At 38.9% G+C, this 21,202-nt stretch overlaps 1 protein-coding gene across 6 annotated transcripts in view; it reads left to right on the top strand.

Moving 5' to 3' along the window:
* The window catches only part of astn1 (astrotactin 1), a 435,709-nt gene that overhangs the window by 159,641 nt on the left and 254,866 nt on the right, over window positions 1-21,202 (top strand). For all 6 annotated transcript variants that reach the window (XM_023261620.3, XM_023261621.3, XM_023261622.3 and 3 more), the window contains 2 exons: window positions 714-851; window positions 14,184-14,334. In XM_023261620.3, the coding sequence (XP_023117388.1) occupies window positions 714-851; window positions 14,184-14,334 (289 nt within the window). The remainder of the gene's footprint in view (window positions 1-713; window positions 852-14,183; window positions 14,335-21,202) is intronic.

The raw sequence follows: 21,202 nt of genomic DNA on the forward strand, positions 1-21,202 counted from the left end.
AATCCATTTTTTGCCAAAAGAAATGAAGATACAAAAAAAAACAATAAAAGCAGAACTGGTGATATTCTGAAGAGATGGCACGTTACCATGCATAATGAACACCTTTTAAGCTATGAGTTTGTGATTTTTAGTTTCCTGAGTATTTGTGTTAATGCCTCCATACTATAGACAACTGAGATTCAATGAATTGTATTGGCTTGTTTTCTGTCAGTCCATCCATCTGTCTCATTAACAGTTTTTTTCTTAAATGTCTGTAGACATTTCCACACAAATGATACTCGGACTTAAATGTGAACTGATGGTCAAAAAGCACCGCGACCTTACAAAACGTGCAAGACTTCATGCACTAATTATGACAAAAATTCACCCAAATATCTCATTGGGAAACAATGCAGTGATGACATTTAATGTGCAGAAATTCATTCAGTGAAGTCTGGACAGACATTAATGCAAACTGATACTTGACTGGTTAGTGGAGGCAAGCAACTGCAAGATGACAACTCTAGTCATTACCAAAACTAAAGTCCCTCTCTAATACACTAATAAACTAATCCAATTCCCAATGGTAATGTTTTATCTGTAATTCATCTCTTCTCCCTAATGTGTCCACATGCATTCCACTGACTTCTCCTTGTTTTTCTGTCATTCTTCTATATTTGAAACATGCACCAATAACTTTTCATGTCTCATGTACCTTTCTTGTCCTTCTGCAGATTTACATACACCTTAGGAGAGGGAATGTGGCTGCCATTGAGTAAAAGCTTTGTCATCCCTCCTGCTGAGCTTGCCATCAACCCCTCAGCCAAGTGCAAGACAGACATGACAGTCATGGAGGACGCGGTGGATGTAAGGTGAGAGATATTTATTGGTACCATTTTTCCCTCAATGTTCCTTTCCGAGGCATGACAATAGAAGCTCCAACTTAAGAAATAAAAGCTTTTGTCAGGCGGTGAAGCAGAATAAGATTTTGCTGACCGATGCACCAAACTGAGCAGAACCTGAGGAAGTTTCTTTTCAGTGCTGCACTCAAGTATTACTTGGACATTTTTGTTAAAGCCTGAAACAAAAAAAGACTCTCCCATGACAATCTTCTTCCTTTGCTGTCCCCTGTTGACTGGTCATTATTCTCACTTAATCAGCATTTGTTTAGGTTTTTTTTTTTTATTTACCACTGCAGGTCCTTTCATGCCTCCATTGGTGTGTTTTTATGAAAAGGTGAATGAGTGACACATTATGAAATGCTTTGGAGAACCTTAAAAGATGCTATAAACAGTAACTGTGGTCCACATACCATTTTACATCCTCTTGTTGGGGCACTAGCTCTGCGATAGACTGGCGACCTCTCCTGGGTGTCCCCGACTTTGGCCTAAGTCAGACTCCCCCGCGACCCTAATGAGGATTAAGCAGTGTATTGATGGATGGATGGATGGATGGATGGATGGATGGATGGATGGATGGATGGATGTTGGGGCCCCATTCCTTCCATTTCAGAATGTCCATCTGACTAAGCTCTTGACTTACAGGTTAACTTTAATTTGAATTCAACAGTCAATGTACGTCAAAGTATGTCCTTTTAAAATCACGAACATCAGTTTTCATAAACAGGCTACAACATTTAAGCATTGTGCTGTAAGAGAGTGACAACAGTCAGGTGGCTGATCCACTTGGAGTGTGTTACTAGTGGATAACCAAAACTACATACAAAATAGACCAATTTCTCCAGCATTAAAACACCAAAAGCACAGCAAATCTTTCATAATATCACCTCAAATGAGCAGATAAAGTCCCACTCCACTAGCCACTCATGTAGCTGGAGGCCGACACCAGCTGCACTACTTAAAAGATAACCTGACAGGTCGGCTCCATAAAATAAAACAATATAAACACTGTGAAATCAGTGGCAACCAGCACATGTTTATGGACTTAGCACACAGCTTAATATTAAAGAGACAATCTCTGAATAGACAGGGTGCTTCCACTTAATATGAGCATGGAACACCGTGTCAGTTATGTCCCACTTAATTAACTGTAATTAAACAAGATGGCTTCTTCCTCTTGACCCCACTCACCGCCCCTCCTCAAACTGCAAATCAATTCACAACAATGTGACAGAAATTTGTCTCAATTCTAAAAATAAGTCAGGGCAACAACCAATTCAAGGACAATACAGAACAGAATCCTCACAGCTCGTACTCAGCTTTGAGTATGTTCACAAAATAATGCATGACAAAAAAAAGAGTCTAAAAAAATCTTTTTTTAAGTGTGCTTAATGGATGCTATTCTCCCACTCTGCAATCCAAAAAGACATTGACAGTTTTGCACAGCTGGAAGAAATTAAAATTAATGGACGGTTGTGAAAGTGTTCCAGGAACAAAAATGAAAAACAAGCAAAAGAAAAAACCCATTAAGACACAAAACTGTTCCTACAGATACATTCTACTGTTTTATGGTTATTAAAAAGTGTATTTTACAGCAGCATTGTGAACATGCAGTTTGGTTTACAGCACACCTGTTGCATCATTTCATGTTTGGAAATGGATGTGTGTTTATTTTTAACTGTACTATACAGTTCTTATGCAGAATACAAGGTTTAAAATCAATATGTAGTGTGGTATTTGGTTAACAGAATTAGTCTTAGTTTTATGCAACAGTTCCTAAGCTGTGGAACACACAGAGGGGATGTATGACTAAGTGAAAAAATGTAGTGAAACTAAATTTAACTGCCTCTGTCTTAGGTGATGGAAAGTACGATAGATGTGTTTTTGATAAGTGTAAAGTCAAAGCAAGTCAAACTCATCAAGCGAGCATGTCTATCTACTCTAGAAAACAGTCTGTCTTGCTGCTGGGTTCACTGTGCATGAAAAAGTTAATCTTGCATCACGATGATCTCACTTCAGTGAAATTCCATTCAGACTGACTTTAATCTTATTGTAGAGGTAGATAGATGATGGATGGATGCATGGATGGATGGATGGATGCATGAATGGATAGATGGATAGATGGATAGATAGATAGTTTATTGATCCCGCAATGGGGAAATATATGGATATTCTATATGAGTGTAATAGAAACAACAAACAGAAAAAGTTATTTTCATCCATTTAGCTTCCACAGTAAGTACCACTGTAAGAGTAGATTTTTATACCATAAAGGCTATGAAAGGAACAGCATACAAACTGAAACATCTGAGCTCTTTAACCATTTTGCCTTGCTAGCAGAGGGGGCGGGGCTTAAGGAAGGCGACATTGCTTAGACCAGGACAAGACCTGTGCATAGGAAGAAAGCCAGGTTTTAAATTATTAATTAAAATGTTTGCTCAAATATGTATGTAAATAATAATAATTTGGACAGTGGGATCTACTGAGGGCTGCACAGTGGCGTAGTGGTTAGCACTTTCGCCTTGCAGCGAGAAGATCCCTGGTTCGCGTCCCGGCTTTCCCGGGATCTTTCTGCATGGAGTTTGCATGTTCTCCCTGTGCATGCGTGGGTTTTCTCCGGGTACTCCGGCTTCCTCCCACAGTCCAAAAATATGCTGAGGTTAATTGATTACTCTAAATTGCCCGTAGGTGTGAATGTGTGAGTGCTTGTTTGTCTTTGTATGTAGCCCTGCGACAGACTGGCGACCTGTCTAGGGTGTCCCCTGCCTTCACCTGAGTCAGCTGGGATAAGCTCCAGCCCCCCCGCGACCCTAGTGAGGATTAAGTGGTGTATAGATGATGGATGGATGGATGGGATCTACTGAGTCCATTTTTTGCTCACAATATCTGATTGCATAACTCTACCCACCAGTGTAGAGTTATGCAATCAGATATTGTGAGAAAAAAATGTTGAAACTTAATACAAAAAAAATTGAATCCACTTGTGATTACACAGGTTTTCTAATGTCTACATCAGTGAGTACACCTGTGATTTCCATTTAGTCCTGTTGCATAGACCTGATTTTAAATTACCTGCAAATACCAAAGCGTTCTGTGTTAGACATGCGGGCTGCATCTTATCTGCATCATAGCTCCATATGGAAAACAATTGCCAGAGGAACTGAGGTTGTGAGACTTTACAACAATAATAATAATTTTTTAAAATTGCAAAATATCAGTCAAAGCATAGTAGCAGCAGCAATCAGAAGGCATAAAACAACTCATAGTAACACTAGACTTAGCAGTTGAAGGTAATGCAATTACTGCAATTTAGAATAATTTGACATTTAAGAGATATTTCACACTTTTATCTGTATTTTATTTTTGGTAAAGTAATCAAATCAGTCAGACCATTTAGGAAATAGTTAAATATCAGGTAAATGTTATTCTCTTTACAAAAAAGTTAAAGAATCAAAGTAAATATTTACCAGCACTGTGTTTATAAAAGGCCAAACCCTGCAGTGAAGAGCCCAGCATTATCATATCAGATTCTCTGTAAATGTCATCTCCGTAGACCTGAGGCATAAACATGGCAGCTAGTATCAACTCACAACCACTGAAGGACAGACAATTTCTTTGTTGCTGGAACCTGAACTTTGCTCATTTGGTCGGCAGCGTTGTGAATCACCAGGGGAGTTAACATGACCCCAGCAGGTCTGGCAGCATTATTGTTGCTGAATAAAGTCTGAGAATAGGATTAGTCTGCAGCGAAGAGGTAGGTCCATGTAATTAGTTGGGAGAACTGCCTTTCAGTGGATGCTGGAACATAGTCTGTCAACAATTTAGCGTGCACAACAGGGCTGGTTACTGCTCTCATTTGCCAGTGTTTTTTTGCCCTGTGAAAATTATGTCAGGTACAATTAGTCGCGCTCAAATGAATATTCTCATCATTTCTTCTCATTAGCAACTAGGGAGTCAAGGACGGTTCTCTTCTATTTTTTTCCCAGCCAGTGGTTCCTTTCAGACCTTGATGGCTGAAATATGAAGTCGTCCTACACAAAGTACTGTAAAATGAAACTGATTAAAAGAAAGGATTTAATGTGCTTGTCAGCATCTCAATACCCACACTAAACTTTGTACTCTATGTTTTCATACTAATTATCCAAAGGGGTGTCAGGTTTCCCACACTGTGGGCATAATATCATTGTTAGCTTCTTATTTTGGTGCATTGAGTTTGCAGTGAGTTTAAGCTCATATATCTAATGTAGTCGCCATGTTTTGCAGAAATATACCATGTGTGAGATAATTTTGTCTAATCACTTAACACTACAGCCGAGTTTACTCAAGTCCTAAATCGAGCATGACACACTTTCCATTATAGTGCCTTGCGCCTTTTTAATGTCATGATGAATTGGCAGCGTTTCCACCACTGTCATTCTCTATTCCTTGGTCTTTTCTTCAGCTGAGTTGGGAGTTTTAAATTCTGTGTTTAAATTATGCAGGACCAGTGAAGGTTTAAATCCACTAAAAGAGACTTGAACTCCATTAAAATGCAACATTATGTTGCTATTTGGTCATAAAAACCAATGGATGACATTGGGACAGAACATTTCTTACATGGATTTTTTGCAAAGATCTGACATAGGAAATAAGTGATGCTAGCTTTATGTCTTGTTTATACCGCATGTAACAGAACTGATATAAACGTGTGTCTCGTTACATTTCTATGTATCATAGCTTTGGGGTGAATTTGCTTTTGTCTCTATGACACAGCTATTGTTTATGGATGAGGAGCAGTGAGTTCATTTGTGCCTATAAATAAAATGGAAGGGGGGGGGTGCACCTGGGATGACAGGATTCATGGGTCAGCCCTTCGGTGATGTAGTTGTCTGAAATAATAGGCTTAAATCAATGAAGCATCCATGAAGGCAGTTGCCCACCTGATGACCCATACTGTATGAAGCATCTGCCATCTCCAATAGTCATGGAGTCATTTCACCAAAAGTCATAATAATATCAATCTCATCGTGGCACCAGAGAAAAATCCTATTTTGGATGCTATTATCCTATTTAACAGTGCTCCGTTAGCACTTCATTTAATAGTTATTGAGCTGCAATTTTGGACTAACAAAGAAGATCACTTCCCACATGGTTGGAGGAGTTGATACTGTAGGTGATCAGACTTTTAACATGGAGGCTGGAGTTTGAATCCTCTCTCAGACCACTATTGCAGTAATATTTCTTGACTTAAGTCCTATTTTGACTTTTGCTTTCACTCATGGTTTTTCACTTGGTGTTTGGTTAAATTTAGACACCAAAGCTACTTTGTTGGTGTGCGTTAAAAGACAAACTGTTACTACGTTTACCACATTTTAAAGCTCCATTTTGTGTATTTCCAGGGTTATGACTTCAGTTTTTACATGCACTTGCTCTTAATTAATGAAGAGAATGGACCTTTTGGCCATCAATAAGGTGGATGATGGGCCAATGACATTCAAAATGGGTGGCCAGAAGATGTCAGGAGGTTTCATGCTCTGGGGACCATGAAAAATTCCATTGCAATCCAACAGAATTTGATATATTTTAGTCCAGAGCAAAGTGGTCAAGCAACAGACTGTTTAGTTGGTAAATAGCTACTGCTACACAACTGTACCATGACTAAAAGGAAGAAGTAAAGTATGTGACATTACTAAGTACTAGCTTAAAGGCTTGTTGTTTTTATGGTAGATATATGTATGTTTCGGTAGATTTAGAACTGCATATCTAACAAATAGCAACTGAGGAACAACTGTTGTTGACCTAAGATCACATAATATCTTCAACAGTAAGTTTAGCCTGTAGTGATTCACCATGAAATCTAATAAAAATTTGCAACTCCACTGTCATTCCTTTTACCAAGAAGTATGATTTAAAGCAGCACCGCAGGGACGACCATTTGTCACTGAAGCTGAGTTGCTGGTGATGGCAGAGCGACTGATACCATCTCAGTAATGTACATCAGTCTTTCACACCATCAGGATGAACAGTTTTGGTGTCATCCACACCAATATTTTTAACCATTTGTCATATAATGTATAATCAGTCTGCAGTAGTTTGCTGTAATTTGTTTTCCAGCCTCCGTCCAAACCCCCAATTATCTTTGAGTTTTTCATCTGTGAGTGCACACGCAATCATTGATTAAACTGATCAATACAAAACTACAGATCTTTGTGACAATTACCTCATTATTAATTATATCCTCCTGATGCTGATTCTTCTAATCCTGTTGAGTAGAAGCATAAAGATGATCAGTACAGTTGACAGTTTGCTGACCTGCTATTTTTTAGAAGCAAAATACATACTTGTGCAGTATGTCATGTATAATTAAATGCATTTTAACAACATACATCTTGATAAACTAAAGAGGCATGAAACATATTTTTTCTTTTTTTTAATAATTGATGCTCAGTTTGCAGAGGAATTGTTGTACATGGGGATGAGTGTATATAGTAAGATGTTCTTTGAGCGGCACCAAAAAACATTCAACTGTATATCTTAACCGAGTTGTGTTTCAGTGTGAGCTAATTGCTGTTTTCGTTACTGTAGTTGTACAAATATGTAAAAAGATCAATATCATGATGCACATTACGGCTTTGTTTACATATTCACCAGAGCTCTGATTTACAGCAAAAGTCGACTTACATCACACCATAGGAACAGAACTCTGACGTAAGTCGAGGACCCCCGGTACCTAATCCTTTTCTGCAATGATAAGCCAAAATGCCAGCTGTGAATGAGACCTAAAAGAGCAAATATTTAAAAAATTTATTCATTTTCCAAACACTTGTAATGAATTTTTGTTAACATCAGGAAAAACTGGAGACAAAAATACTTTTTCTGCTTTCAGTCGCCTAAATAAAGAAGCCTGGAGATGTGAGTAATTAGTATTTTACAAGAAAAGAGCAAAATTATAGAAAAGTCAGAAAAAAAAGTCAACGGAATTTTGGCTAACTTTCTAATTTCTTTAATCATCCTGTGGCTCCTCAAATTTGTCTCAGAATCAGTTGGAGGCTCAGGGTGTCAAAAACACTGGTGTACAGAAAATGTCTCTGCTATTACTGAAATTTTAATTGCGCATAAACTAAAGTTAGAAAATAGGAAAGGAAAGAAAGTTTAAAGTGCAGCTTGACACTAGTCCCACAGTGCAAGTTATGGAGAAACTGAAGAGGAGACAGGCAAACTTTACATTTTTATCAGATATTGTTGAATCACTTCTGTCTTTCTTTGTTGCACACTGTTCTATGTTCACGCATCCCATTTACCGTGAATGTATTCCGTTTTTAAACATGTTTTTTGCATTTTTCTACCCTCTTACTCTGTGTTTGCACACTTCAATTCCACCTCCCTTTTTCAACGTTTCGTTTTCATTTGGCAGCTTTCTTCAAAACGCTGTGTAAATACCTGACTTCCCTCTGATCTATGATCTGATGAACACTCTTCAGCTTTCCCCAGGGGCCACAAGGAAACGGTGTTAACACCTTCAGGAGGCTGTTGATTTACTCTTCTTTTGAGCTGCGCTCCCTCATGTTTGATAATCATTTGTCACTCTGTCTCTGTGGCAGACAGATGAATAGCGTTGCGTCCCGATGTTCTTTCTTTGATTAACTAGCTTCATGGTAGTTCAAATGAGTGGATGACAAATCAGCAGAGGTTTTTATTTTCCTAAAGACTTATTCTGATGGAAATCAAGTTTTGAACCAACGTTAGCATGTCCTAATGATGTTGTTTTATATGCTGGGAAGACAGTTTAACACAGATTCAGTCACAGCTTCATACAAACGTAAGGAACTGATCCCATTAGATTGTGCAGCATGGCCATAGAAGTGGAGAAGGAGACGTGTCCAGTTTTCAGTTGCTGAAGAAGAAAGTGTGAGATTATACCTCACATGAGCAACAAATTGTTACCTTTTAACAGAATCAAGCTGAAGGGTTGTATCATTGTTAACTGTATTATCATTATGGTTATGGGACCAAAGTTATAGAGAGCAACACTTGACATACATTAGCCTTCTGACACCTGTAGGCCACCACATACAATTATTTCTTCTCCTCCATCTCCTCCTTCTTCCTCTTCCTCTCCTTCTTCATATTCCTCTCTTTTTATTCTTCCTCTTCTTCCTCCTCTCTTCTTCTTCTCATTCTCCTCCTCCTTCATCTTTCTCTTCTCTTGTCGTTTTTCATTTCTTCCCATTCTTCGTCATCTTCTTTTTTTTCTTTTTCTTCTTCTCGTCCCGATTCTTCTTTGTTTTCCTCTTCTTCTGTGTTCTTCTTCTTGTCCTGCTTCTTTTTCTTCTTCTTGACCTGGTCTGTCTTCTTCTTCTTCTTCTTCCTCTTCCTCTTCTCCTTCACCATCTTTTTCTCCACCTCCTCCTCATCCTCTTCCTTATTCTTCTGTCTTCTTATTTCTTCCTCTTCTTGTCCTTCCTGTCTTTCTTCTTCTTTACCTTCTTCATCTTCTTGTCCTCCTTCTCCTCTCTCCTTCTCCTTCTTCCCTTATTTGTCTTCTTCTTGTTATTCTTTCTGCAATTTGACAACTTGCCATTGTGTAGAGCAGATGTGGTTTTATGGTGTTTGAGAGGAGTCAAAGGTGAGCGAGGAGCTCAAGTTGCGAGCAAAGGACAGATTTGCAAAAGTGTGCAGCTACATCTAAGCCACTTTATGGCATAAAGACATTACCTTCATTGAGGGGAAAAGTGTAGATGTGTAAGCTTCATGAACAGATGAGTTTTTAAGGGTTTAATCAATGTCAGGAGACGACAGACAGTGTTTTATTAGTGCTGCATTGTATGAAACCCTTGAGATGATATTCAAAAGACAATTTTAGTTGCTAAAACCTGTTTTTTTTGTGTGTGTGAATGTTATTACAAAACAAACATTTTTGAGCTATAATTTGAATATCAAACATTTCCAGCAGTTATTTTCAAAACATATGCAGTATTTATAGTTCATGGTTGCTTTCTCTCTCTCTCTGTCTGTCCAGACTGAATAACTAACAAAAGCAAACCAACCGCAGGGTGTAAGTTGACATTTAAACCTTTGGTGGTACTTTGCAGTGCTGAAGGGGCTGAATGAAAGGTCTTCTGCATTGCTTGTTTTGCTGTTCATTTAACTCTAACCCTTCCATTGTTTAGCCCTGTGAATGCTGCTTGTAATTGAGGCTTACAGTAATTTCCCTTTTCAACTGCAGTTTCTGGTCAAAATGTTAAATACAGGTAGTGCTCATTGGCCATTCATTTTATGATTGCCATATACATACAGATCAAAATGTTAGTGCCACTTCTTTTTCCATTTCAAATCAAAAGTTTTGCAGAGCCGCTTTTTTGCAGATGATTATCACAAACTTCACGAAGGCAGGGTAATTAACTGCATTTTACTATTTTAGATACATGTTTGCTTTGATTGTCTGATTGGAATTTTACTTTGTAGAAAGGTTAATTGAAGTGGCTCATTTTATTGACTTAATAAAGTCGCAGTGTCCTCCTGATACTGATTGTAACAACAGTAAAGTCAGATTATTATTTTTTTCGTCTGGCATGTTAATTAAATATGTGCATGTGGAATGCAGTGTCATTGCCAGTTAAAGGTTTTTAATGAGAATTCTCTGATTTGTCAAAGCGGAAACCAAAAAGAGCAGAACAGCAGAAAGTTTTGAAAGTTTTTGCCTTTCTAACAACACTTTGTTGCAAGGTGTAATGTACTGATCCACATGTTCTTCAGAGAATGGTCCTGTTATTATGTCAAAATGGGCAAGATACTTAAACATGATTAACATGTTGCATAGCAGCTCCAGCACCAAAATTACACAGCAGTGGTGTGTGAAGGGGTGATTGAGAGACATTGTAAAGAGCTTTGATCACTGCTAGAAAAGTGCAGTTTAGTGCAGCCCATTTACCATTAAGTGGTGGTCACCCTCTGAGCTTAATGTGCTCTTAATACAACCCAAATGCTTTGTATTAGGAAACATTTTTGCTGTCTGGATTACGATTGATTTCAAGCATAGTGCAAAAGTAGTGTTCCCTTTGTCAAGGTGCATGGTGGGTCTGTGAAGCTGAGATGTGAAGCTGAGATGTGAATGGGACTTGCATCCTCTGTCCCATCTGAGGTTAGATTTAGGCTTTAAAAGCACTTTAATGAAGGCTTTGAGAGGCTGCCACTTCAACACACTAGTGACTTGGTTTGTCTATTACTTAGCAACACTGGTTGCCAGGTTGTTTAAAATAATCTAACAATCCAGGTGGCATTGCATTTTTGCTAAAAATTTGTAGAATTTAAACGCTACTTGTCTGAGACAGAGCGGCTAGAATTCTATTAGATTGACCACATCCCATTTGAATCTGCTCTGGCTCTCCTTGACGCTAAGTTTCAGCCAAAGTTAAGGCAGTCTTTACAGTCTGGCTGCACTGCCAAGGCAAAATCTTCCCTTCAAATTGAAGGTGTTGAAGAAATTCACTCTCAGTTCTCATGCAAAGTTTACTGCATTTAGCTATTTTATTGGTATCCCGGCATATGACGGACCTGCCAACACACAGCATGAGTCTGCAAGGTTTGCAGAGTACACCAGTTTACACAGATGGATAATGGTTGTGGAGGGGATGGCAAATAAATACCAAAGTGAACAGTGGTTGGTTTGTATGTAGTTGGTAATCAGTGACAAAGGGTGATGGAATCAAAAGGTGTGGTAGGCAGCAAAGGGTAAGAAAGTTATCAATGACAAAGGCAATGGAATAAAAGAGTGTCACTAGGGGGGTGTTTCTAGACATTTCCTGTTCATTAGAATTGCATGTAGCAACATGATGTGACATTTTCTTCAGCAACTTCTTCAGCAAAAGGGTTATCTAATTTGTTCGTACGCAAGAAATATCTGACCCTGAAAGAAATCACCCTTCAAATTTCAGACACTTGCATGCTTTTCTGTTGTGCCAAGCTCAGCTCACATGTCAGTTTTGGAAAACTGCCATGAAATATGCCTGGTCCAAGGGAGTAAAGCATTTCAGGTGTTCCTGACCCCTTGGTGTTTTCTTTAGTACCACCCTCAGGACAAACATAAAATATTTTGGCAAAGCTCTAAGGACAGCAAAATGGCTGCTATGATAATCAGTCTTTCCTCCACTTTGATATTTTTGGATGTAATGGATGTTGTAGCAGCCTCAACAGCACCAAGCAGGGCTTTGAATCTTCTTTTTTTTCTTGTGTGATATTTGATGGTGAGTTGTGTTGCACACAGTCTGTGGATGTGTTCTGTCTATAATTAGAGTTGTGAAATAATTTAGCATTCACACTTGCTGTGAGTTTCATCATCTGCTCAGGCTCTGTTCAATAGGTCCCCACTGAATAAATGACAACAAAGCAATGGGCAATTATAATAGAAAAATTGGTTTGGATGATAACATCAAGTTGACTGTGAAAGGGAGGGAAACTCACTGCCTTTTTTTCACAGGAAAAGTGAAAGAGGAATGGGGGAGGTTGGATTGCACGGAGTTTGGAATAAAATTTCTTTTTGCGTTTGCGACAGAGGTGATCATTTGCTTTACCAAGGTAAAGCTCATGGCAACGCTATTACACAAGTTCTTGTTTATCATCAGCAGCACTACTCCGGTGCAAAAATAGCTGTGTGATTTAGATTCTGTGAGGGAACACTGAGGTCGGCTCTGCTTTGTTCCTCACCAATCTCAAGTATTTACACCATTGTCCTTCTGTTGGATGATCTGCTTATTGACCTTGCACGGAGTTTATGAGGAACTGAAAAAAAAAAATCGCAGTAACGTGAAACCACTGCTCAGAGCGAGGTCAGAACGATGAACCCAAGGTGTATTTCATCTCATAAGCCTACTACTTTGCATAGCAATTGTGCTGTGAAAAGTTGTAGCTTTCCTCACGATAATTACACAGAATGAATTAAACATGCAGGTATTTGCAATTCATGGAAATAGATAACTCTTCATCAAGTTAAATAGAAACCAGGTTGTCACAGGGTGTCTTGAAAAGTAGAATGTCAAAGTGCCGCTTTGACATCTCCTAGATTTTTTCTCCCCTCAGAAAAATTGAAACATGATCCAAAGAAATGTGATATCCTAATCAGATTTAATGAGAGCAAACTGCTTACTCCTGAAAGCAAGGCATTCCCAGCGGAATGCTGAAGTTCATTTACAATCATTAGCTTGTCTGAAGGTGATATTGCACAAATAAATCTTTGAAACAAAAATGATTAAAAACTTCACTGACATGGAGGGAAAATAAGTGAATCAACAGTTGAATGGATTGTTAACTGCACACAAATGGAAATTATGTGTGATTTAAAGTGACAGGAATCAAACATTGACTTGGTAGCGTCAGACCTTTCTGCCTTTTGGACCATCAGAATTTTATTTAAAGTCCCTCTTCACTTGCTGGTGTGTATCAAAGTTACATATTTAGAACTTTTTTTCTTTGAAAATGAGATGAAGCAGATTTAAATCTGCGCCACTGCTTCCTTGACAATGTTTAGATTTGGTTTGTATTTCCCTCCACTCACCTTTATCCACCTCACTGCACCTCGAGCACACCAGCTCACCATCTACTATGCATTCACACTGCAAAACTACAGTGAAGTTGCAATTTTAGTATAATTCAGCCATGCATGCGACTTTTATTGGTACAAAGAAGTTTGAAGGTGATGATTTGTCATCTAGCAAACAAGAATAATTAAAAAAACACGATATGGACAGTATAGTATAGTAGGTTAATTGGATATCACAGGTGTAACCCTAACCCCGTAGCTTGTCAATGAGCGCAAGGAATTACTTTTGCTGCATCAAGTTTCAGTTTCTCAGCTTCTGTTTTCAATATAGGTTTTCTAAAGTATCTGGTTTGATTCAGATAGTCAAGATGAATCATTAATCTTCATGGAAAAAAATCCTGCTGAGATTTATTTTTCTTCTTTTTAATGCATCTTCCACCAAACATTTTTTGCTCTGAAATTAAAATAAGTTCTTGTTTGAGTGCAATTTTATCAGTGTAGTTTTAGGTGTAAAAGAGCACACTTCTAGCACCACCCAACCACTACAGTCTGCTAAACTAGGTTTCAAAATCTTTCTCTTGAGATGACAGTGAAACATCGCTTTTAGCCTGATGTTAAGTCACCGTTTGAAGTCTTAGTGGGAAGACAGTTTTCATTTACCCTGCCAGAATCAATAAATGGTGTGCTGTATGTTACCAAACTGAAATTTCTCCTTCGCAGTGATAAAACACAGCCACAAATGCACATGACTAAATACAAATATTCTTTGTCACTGATTTCTGTCTTTGCAGAGAGGAATTGATGATCAGTTCATCCTTCGACTCTTTGGAGGTTCTCCTGGATTCTTTTGGACCCGTCAGAGACTGCACCAAAGACAACGGAGGCTGCAGCCGCAACTTCCGCTGCATATCTGACCGAAAGCTCGATTCCACCGGCTGTGTGGTGAGTCATCTTTCTTTTGTAAAACTCCACCTGGAAGCTGCCGTACGTCTGCTACAGTGGCAGAAAAATGACCTTTCCCTTAGATTTCTGTATAAATCAAATTCAAAGTATTACTGTCTGCACATACTTTTATGACTGATGCAATATGAGTGCTTTTACCTCCAGCAGATCCAACTATGGGGGATTTTGATCTTATGCCCACATACAGTCCACGGCCACTTTGCTGCTAGATAATATTCAAATGTTTTATGAATATCCTGTTGTGGTAATCTGTGTTTAAGTTTGTTTCACTGTATAAATATTCATGGATGTGTCTGCAGGCCACAATGACCCGCATCAAGGCCAAGCAGCAGCCCTGATCTCTCTAATTTTTCTGAGTAGACAGTTTAACTTTGAGTCTTGTCTTGCATGCCGCTTAGGCCGACAACACATTCATTACCTCCAGGTGGTGCTTAGCAACCAGGAAATGTAGCGGCCAGGTTTGTTTTCTTCTCCATCTGTTGGGGACTCCAGCAATATCGTTGTTATTTGCAGTATCTTAGCGCCGTCTGCTAGTGTTTTGCTTCTCCTAAATCCGCTCTTCTTTTGATAAGCTGTCAGGCATCATCCCCTCACTCGCCCCAACAGTTTAATTTCTTTTCAAGTACTTTGATGCACTTGAGTAGAGCCTTTCAGGTGGGTTGGGAAGATGCTATTTATACGATCCAGTATACTTATTTCTTGTAATGCATCTCAAGGAGAAGGGAACAGTTTGAGAGATTTGAAATTTGTTCTAATGGAAAGAAGCTTTAGAGTGTCGACATGCATTTCCAAGCAATTATATACAGTGTGTGGGTGGTATCATAAGCATTTGCACAGAGGAGTAAATATTACCTTGGGCAGCACGGAGAAGAAATCATGCTGCAGTTCATTTACTGATGACTGTCTTGCTTGGTAATCACCAAGTGTAAAACTCGAAGCCTAAAATGAGTAAGTTTGAGAGAATCCAAAAGGAAGACAGATAATGATTTCTGTCTCATATTTTTTCCAGTTATGTATACTATAATTTGCTGTGGTAACATGTAATATAAATTGAGGACATTCATTTCCAAGGATGGTGCCCTTCTTAAATATGTCTACACTAATTGTGTTTCCTTTAGGCAGATGTAGAATCATGCAAACTTTAATTTGAGAATGTAAATTTGTATAAGTGCAGGAATACTATATAAAAACTATTGGGTGTAGGTGCGAAATTTTTTTGTCCTCAAATGGAGGCCTAACAGAAAAAGCCTGAGAGCCACTGATCTACTGGAACGTTCATCGCCACACTACAAGGCAATCCATTGTTCCAGCAGTTTCGGAGATACTGTATTTCTCTCAAGTGGCAACAGTGAGCTCAGTCATCATCGCCTTTCCATACCTCAAGAGTGGTTAAAGATGTAGGTACATATTTTACAGTATTGAGCCATTCAGTTGCTACTTCAGTGAACCTTGAACTGCCGCGGTACAAAGAAGAATCGGCAACATCCACCTTTAGTGCTTAGTACCTTTCGTACGAATGCAATGAAGCTTTTTCAAGGCTCGGTTGTGTCATTCTTTAAAAAAAAATGTTTCTATGTAATAACTGAGATTCTTTGAATGACATTTTCTGAGCTGCAGCCCTTCACTTGCAATCAATAGCAAATACTCAAAGCTTCAGTAAATTGACAAACTCTTATACCCACAGCAATTAACTACAGCATCTGCCATATCTGTCTTTTTTTTTCTTCGTTTCAGTTTTTGGAACTGTTAGTTTTTAATGTGATTGAAAATATCGGTGGCTACAATGTCTGGGGATATATGACCAAGTTATTATTCGACTGTATTATTACACTGGGCTGCTCTTGTTAGTCCCGGATTCCCACAGTGCTCCCTATATTATATTTTAACCACTAGGCTCAGTTATTATAGCAGATAGCAGCAGATTTATCAAAATGACTTCACAACAGACATTCGCTAAGTGACATTTGCAAACCCTCACCAAACAATAGCCTGCTCCTTACAGCATTCATGTGAGTTTGTATGATTGTTGTGCTGCTCTGGTAGGTCAGTTTCAACCTGGATGTCTGATGCACTGCCTTCCTCTTTTCATTGCTCAGTGTGAAGTGTTCCTACACAGGTTAGGTCTTTAGGCATTTTGTCTTCCTTTTACCTGCCAAGATGAAGTGAAGCATGACTCCGCTGTGTGAGATATTAGGGATCCCAGCAGAGATGCACAGTATATAACTCCACATTATAACAGTGCAAATAAAAACTACTCATATAGTACAAGAATGGCATCACAAAATGTATTTGCCTTTATTGATAACTGAAATTTTGGAGAAAAAAACCCAAACAAAATTAAAGCTGCAAGTAGCATTGGTCAAGTCCTTGCATCCTTGCAGCTTGGCTGTCGCATGCGTTTCCACCAGCTGGCACTGCAACTGAGAGTGTACACTGACCTATGGATGTGATTATGGCTGGACTCTGATCACACATGTAAAGTTTGAGGCAGATTGGAGCACGTAGATGGTAGTTAGACAACACTTACTGTTTGATGGCGATGCATCCAAAATGGCCGCATTCCGTGGGTTGCATTTTCCACACCTCCAGACTTTTGCAGAGCATTTTGATATCTTTTGATCACCCATGTCTTGTGTACATCCTGGCCAAATTTGAGCTCTCTCTGGGTTACCCTGTTTGAGTTTATAGCTTTTGAAAATGTGCAACAATTGGTCCAAAATCGTCTAAAATATGACACAAAATTCAAAATAGCTGACTTCCTGTTGTGTTTTGGGCATAGGTGTCAATTACAATTTTTGTGTCTTGATGAATTGCACATGTGTACCAAATTTCAGAAGTCTAGGTCAAACATACTTGTCATAGTAAATGTTTGAAATTTTCCAGGGGGTGCTATTGAGCCATTTTGGCACAAACGTGTGCCATCCCCCTAGAATATCAAATTTATAATACATTTCCTAAAACTACCTATGCAGTGAGCCAATATCCGAATATTTGATTATTCGGACAGAGCTCTAAAAATCACCTTCTTTATTTCCCGTCGGCTGGTAAATGTCACAAATCCTGCTACTCAGGAAGAGTAAATCTCCTGGCTGAACTATTAGATACCATCGTGAATGTATTACTGCCCCAGCACTGTGCATTCTCATCACATCAAGGTGTGGTTCGGGCCTCTGTGATTCACTTGAGTCTATCACACATATCTAACTTGTTAGCATAAGTTGTTAGAAGATAGCAGTTGGATCCTGTGTGGAACATTCACTATCTGAAATTGCTTTAAAATTGTGAAAGGAGTCGTGTAAGTTGCAACAAAATTGCACTGGAATGTCGCGGAGCCATCCATGCAATTTCAATCTCGTACCAAGAGATGACAAAGAGGATGTTTTGAGCCAGTGCTTTGAAGTCTTGTGGGCATTTGGTTTTATTTTCACTTAGTTAAGACATTCATTGTTTTTATGCTCTTCCCTGGAGTGGAAAAGCACTAGATATTTTGTTGTGATATCCTTCCTTTTATACATAATTACTAGATGATTTTTAACAACAGCTTGTATTCACCAGTATCCAGAAGACTGCTTCTTTATGTTGCAGTGTGTTGCAAATCCTTGCCAAAAGCATCAGAGAAAAAAAATCCAATTCATTCTCCCTGAAATTAGTCTCACATGGATCCAAAAAGAAACAGTGAAAAGATGTCTTTCCAATGCTTTGAGCTGTCATGAGACTCTTCTTTTGTATTCAATTAATTATTTATTGTCCTATTTTATTTTTCTTCCCTGTGAGCGTGTTGTACTGTAATATTTTTTCGAACCGCTGTGAAAAAACAACAAAAGTGAATGCCTACTTACTGCTGTGCTTAATGTTTCTGTTTTCCCGTTTCTTAATGTTCACTAAGCACCAGTGTAACCGCAAATGGAACAGAAATTCATCCAAGGAATTAATCTATGATTTCACACTTCAGCAGAGTCATGTTGAGAAGGAGCTGGGCAGCATGTAAGATAAGAAGGAAAAAGTGATTATGAGGAGGGTCCGTGAAGGATCTGAAAACACTTACCAGAAGAGATATTTTGTTGCTGCTATTATACACGTTTTATTTGGAACAAGAAAGCTTGAAAATGTGCACAAGGCTGTACATTCTCTGTTATGTTTTTTTTTTTTTTCATGATTTCTTCCTGGCAAACATCCAATTCATGAGAAGTTCAGTGTCCAGTGGTGTAAATAAGAATCTATCATTCTGTCTCCAACACTCTGTCCAATTTGAATTCTACTCGGTGTGAAGAAGCACAACAGGGCATGACTTGTACTTCAGAACTGTGCATTTGTAATGTGCACTGTCACTCTGATCTATACACTGATCAGCCACTAACAGGTGAACTGAACGACACTGATCATCTCATTACACTGCAATGTTCTGCTGGGAAACCTTGAGTCTTGGCATTCTTGTGGAAATTTTTTTGAAACAAAACAACCACCCTAGCATTGTTCTGAACCAAGTGCACTCCTTCAAGGCCTCAACACTCCTGTATGAGTGCAGTGCACCCCACCACAACACAAAAACTGCTCAGGAATTGCTTGAGGAACATGACCAAGGGTGTGAGGCATTGCCTTGCCCTCTAAAATCCCTAGATAAAGCTCCAGAACACAAAGATCTCACCCTACAACCCAAATGATCTGCCGCTAACATCCTAATGTCCAGCGCTACAAGAGATCAGCATCCATGCCCCAACATGTCAGACCTGTTCTGCTGGTACAAGGGGGACCCTATACAATATTGCAGGTGATTTCAGTGTTGTGACTGACTCTTTCTCCTGCTCATGTTGCCATATCTAACCTAAAGAGAGTTGGAAGACTGCACGCAAACTCAATGTTTACAAGTACAACTAATTTCTATGAGAGAGGCTTGCAAAGGCTGGGAGAAGACATGAGTCTAGTTTGTACATCCTGCTAAATTTGATCATCTCAGAATACTGTAACAAGAGACCTCTGATAAATTAATTAGCCAGAATTAAAGGAATAAAAAAAGCAGAACAAACCGACTGACACAATATGTGACTGTATTTTCTACCACTGTTCAGGGAGGACAGGAGTTGAAGTTTTGTTCTCAGTGGCTCATTATTCTTCATGTTATGAACTGCAAACAGGCAGGTTGCTTTTATTTTGAAAGAAATCCATGAACATTAGTTATATTTACCTTTATATTCCAGTGAGGTATCAATCAAACCATCTCATCCACGTTAAGCTACTGGGTCTGCTGCTCTCTCCTAGTTTGTTTTTTAACCAATATATCTGCTTTTCTTCTTCTTTTTAATAGTTTTTTAAAAAAAGATTTTTTTGTTATGTTTGTGACTAAATGAACGGTCCTATAAGATTTATTGCAATTTACTGAGTAAAATACAGTATTTCACAGGTGGAGTTGAACTGTGGCTGACTCGTAAATGCATTGGAATTTTACTATGACCTCATTTAACATTTCTACATAGCAACTCTTCGCTTTTTGTTTTTTTTTCTTTTGCTGAATCTGCCTGAAAGTCAGTCCCAAGCGCTGCTGCTGCTGCCGCCTTACTAAATCAGATCCTAATTACACACAGATTGTGAGCATAAATTGAATGAAAGAGGCATCACAAATCTGCCCTGCACTTTTATTTATGCAAATCTGTCCCCAAATGTACACAATTATCAATCACAAAGAAGAGAAGAAGATGCAGGTGAAGGTTTTGTTGGGTTTTTTTTGTGATGTGGATGTAGCTTAATTTGAAAATCTTCCCACAGATGTTAAAGATTTGTTGATTTGGCTGATTTTCATTTCAGGTGCTACAAGACCAGTTCATCACAGTGAACCTGAATTGATTTGCATTCTCTTTGAAAAAGGCATGTCATTATTATGCCTTTTTTTTTTTTTTTTTTTACAACCACCTATTAACATCATTGCAAGTTAGCAAAGCCATTGATCTTCTCACACACACACACACACACACACACACACACACACACACACACACACACACACACACACACACACACACACACACACACACACACACACACACACACACACACACACACACACACACACACACACACACACACACACATCCCACTCCTGTCCATCACCAAGCAGCGCCGCACTCAGCTGCCATTGCATATATTACTGTGTGTTTTAGTAATTATCTCATGACCGTCGAGCTTATAAATGAGCCTCTCATCCATCTAATCAGGGTGGTAAACTGGCTCGGTCCCAGCGCTCTGATTCCACCCTAATCAATTAACACCTTGTCTGAATCCGCACTGCCAGTAGCTGTCCTGTCTGCGTTTAATATCTTTCCTTGTGTGAGAGAGTCCTGATGCCGTCGGTCTGCGCTGACCGAGCCGCTCCGTCTTCGCTGATATATTGCACTCCTGGGGAGAGGCAGCGAGCGGCGCCTGTGGAAGTGAGAGTGTAATAATCACAGGATGATTGTGAGATTAATTAGCTTCGTCTTGTCACTTGTCTACCCTGCAAAATGGTGGAAAACAAGGATGTTGTTGACGGAACAGATTGCCACAAAGATGGAATGATGTGAATAGCTGGGTGCCGTCCAAGCACCTAGTTGTGTTTGTATGTGTGTAGCTTGATAAATACAGTTGTTTGGATATTGCTCATTGATGCTGTTTTAGTGTGTTTTACAGGTATGTGTTGTTCACCTTCTAGCAGTATGCTTTGGAGAGGAAGTGTAAAAGTGATGGTGACAGTAGGACAAAGCTTATGTCGAGGATATGAACAAAGCATATTATTCATTTATTTTAAAAAAAAGCACATGGAAAACAAAAGAAAGTCAAATAAAAGTTCACTAAAAGTATGAAAATAAGCCACAAATTT

This window comes from Amphiprion ocellaris, chromosome 10, assembly GCF_022539595.1.
Source record: "Amphiprion ocellaris isolate individual 3 ecotype Okinawa chromosome 10, ASM2253959v1, whole genome shotgun sequence".
Lineage (NCBI taxonomy): Eukaryota > Metazoa > Chordata > Actinopteri > Pomacentridae > Amphiprion > Amphiprion ocellaris.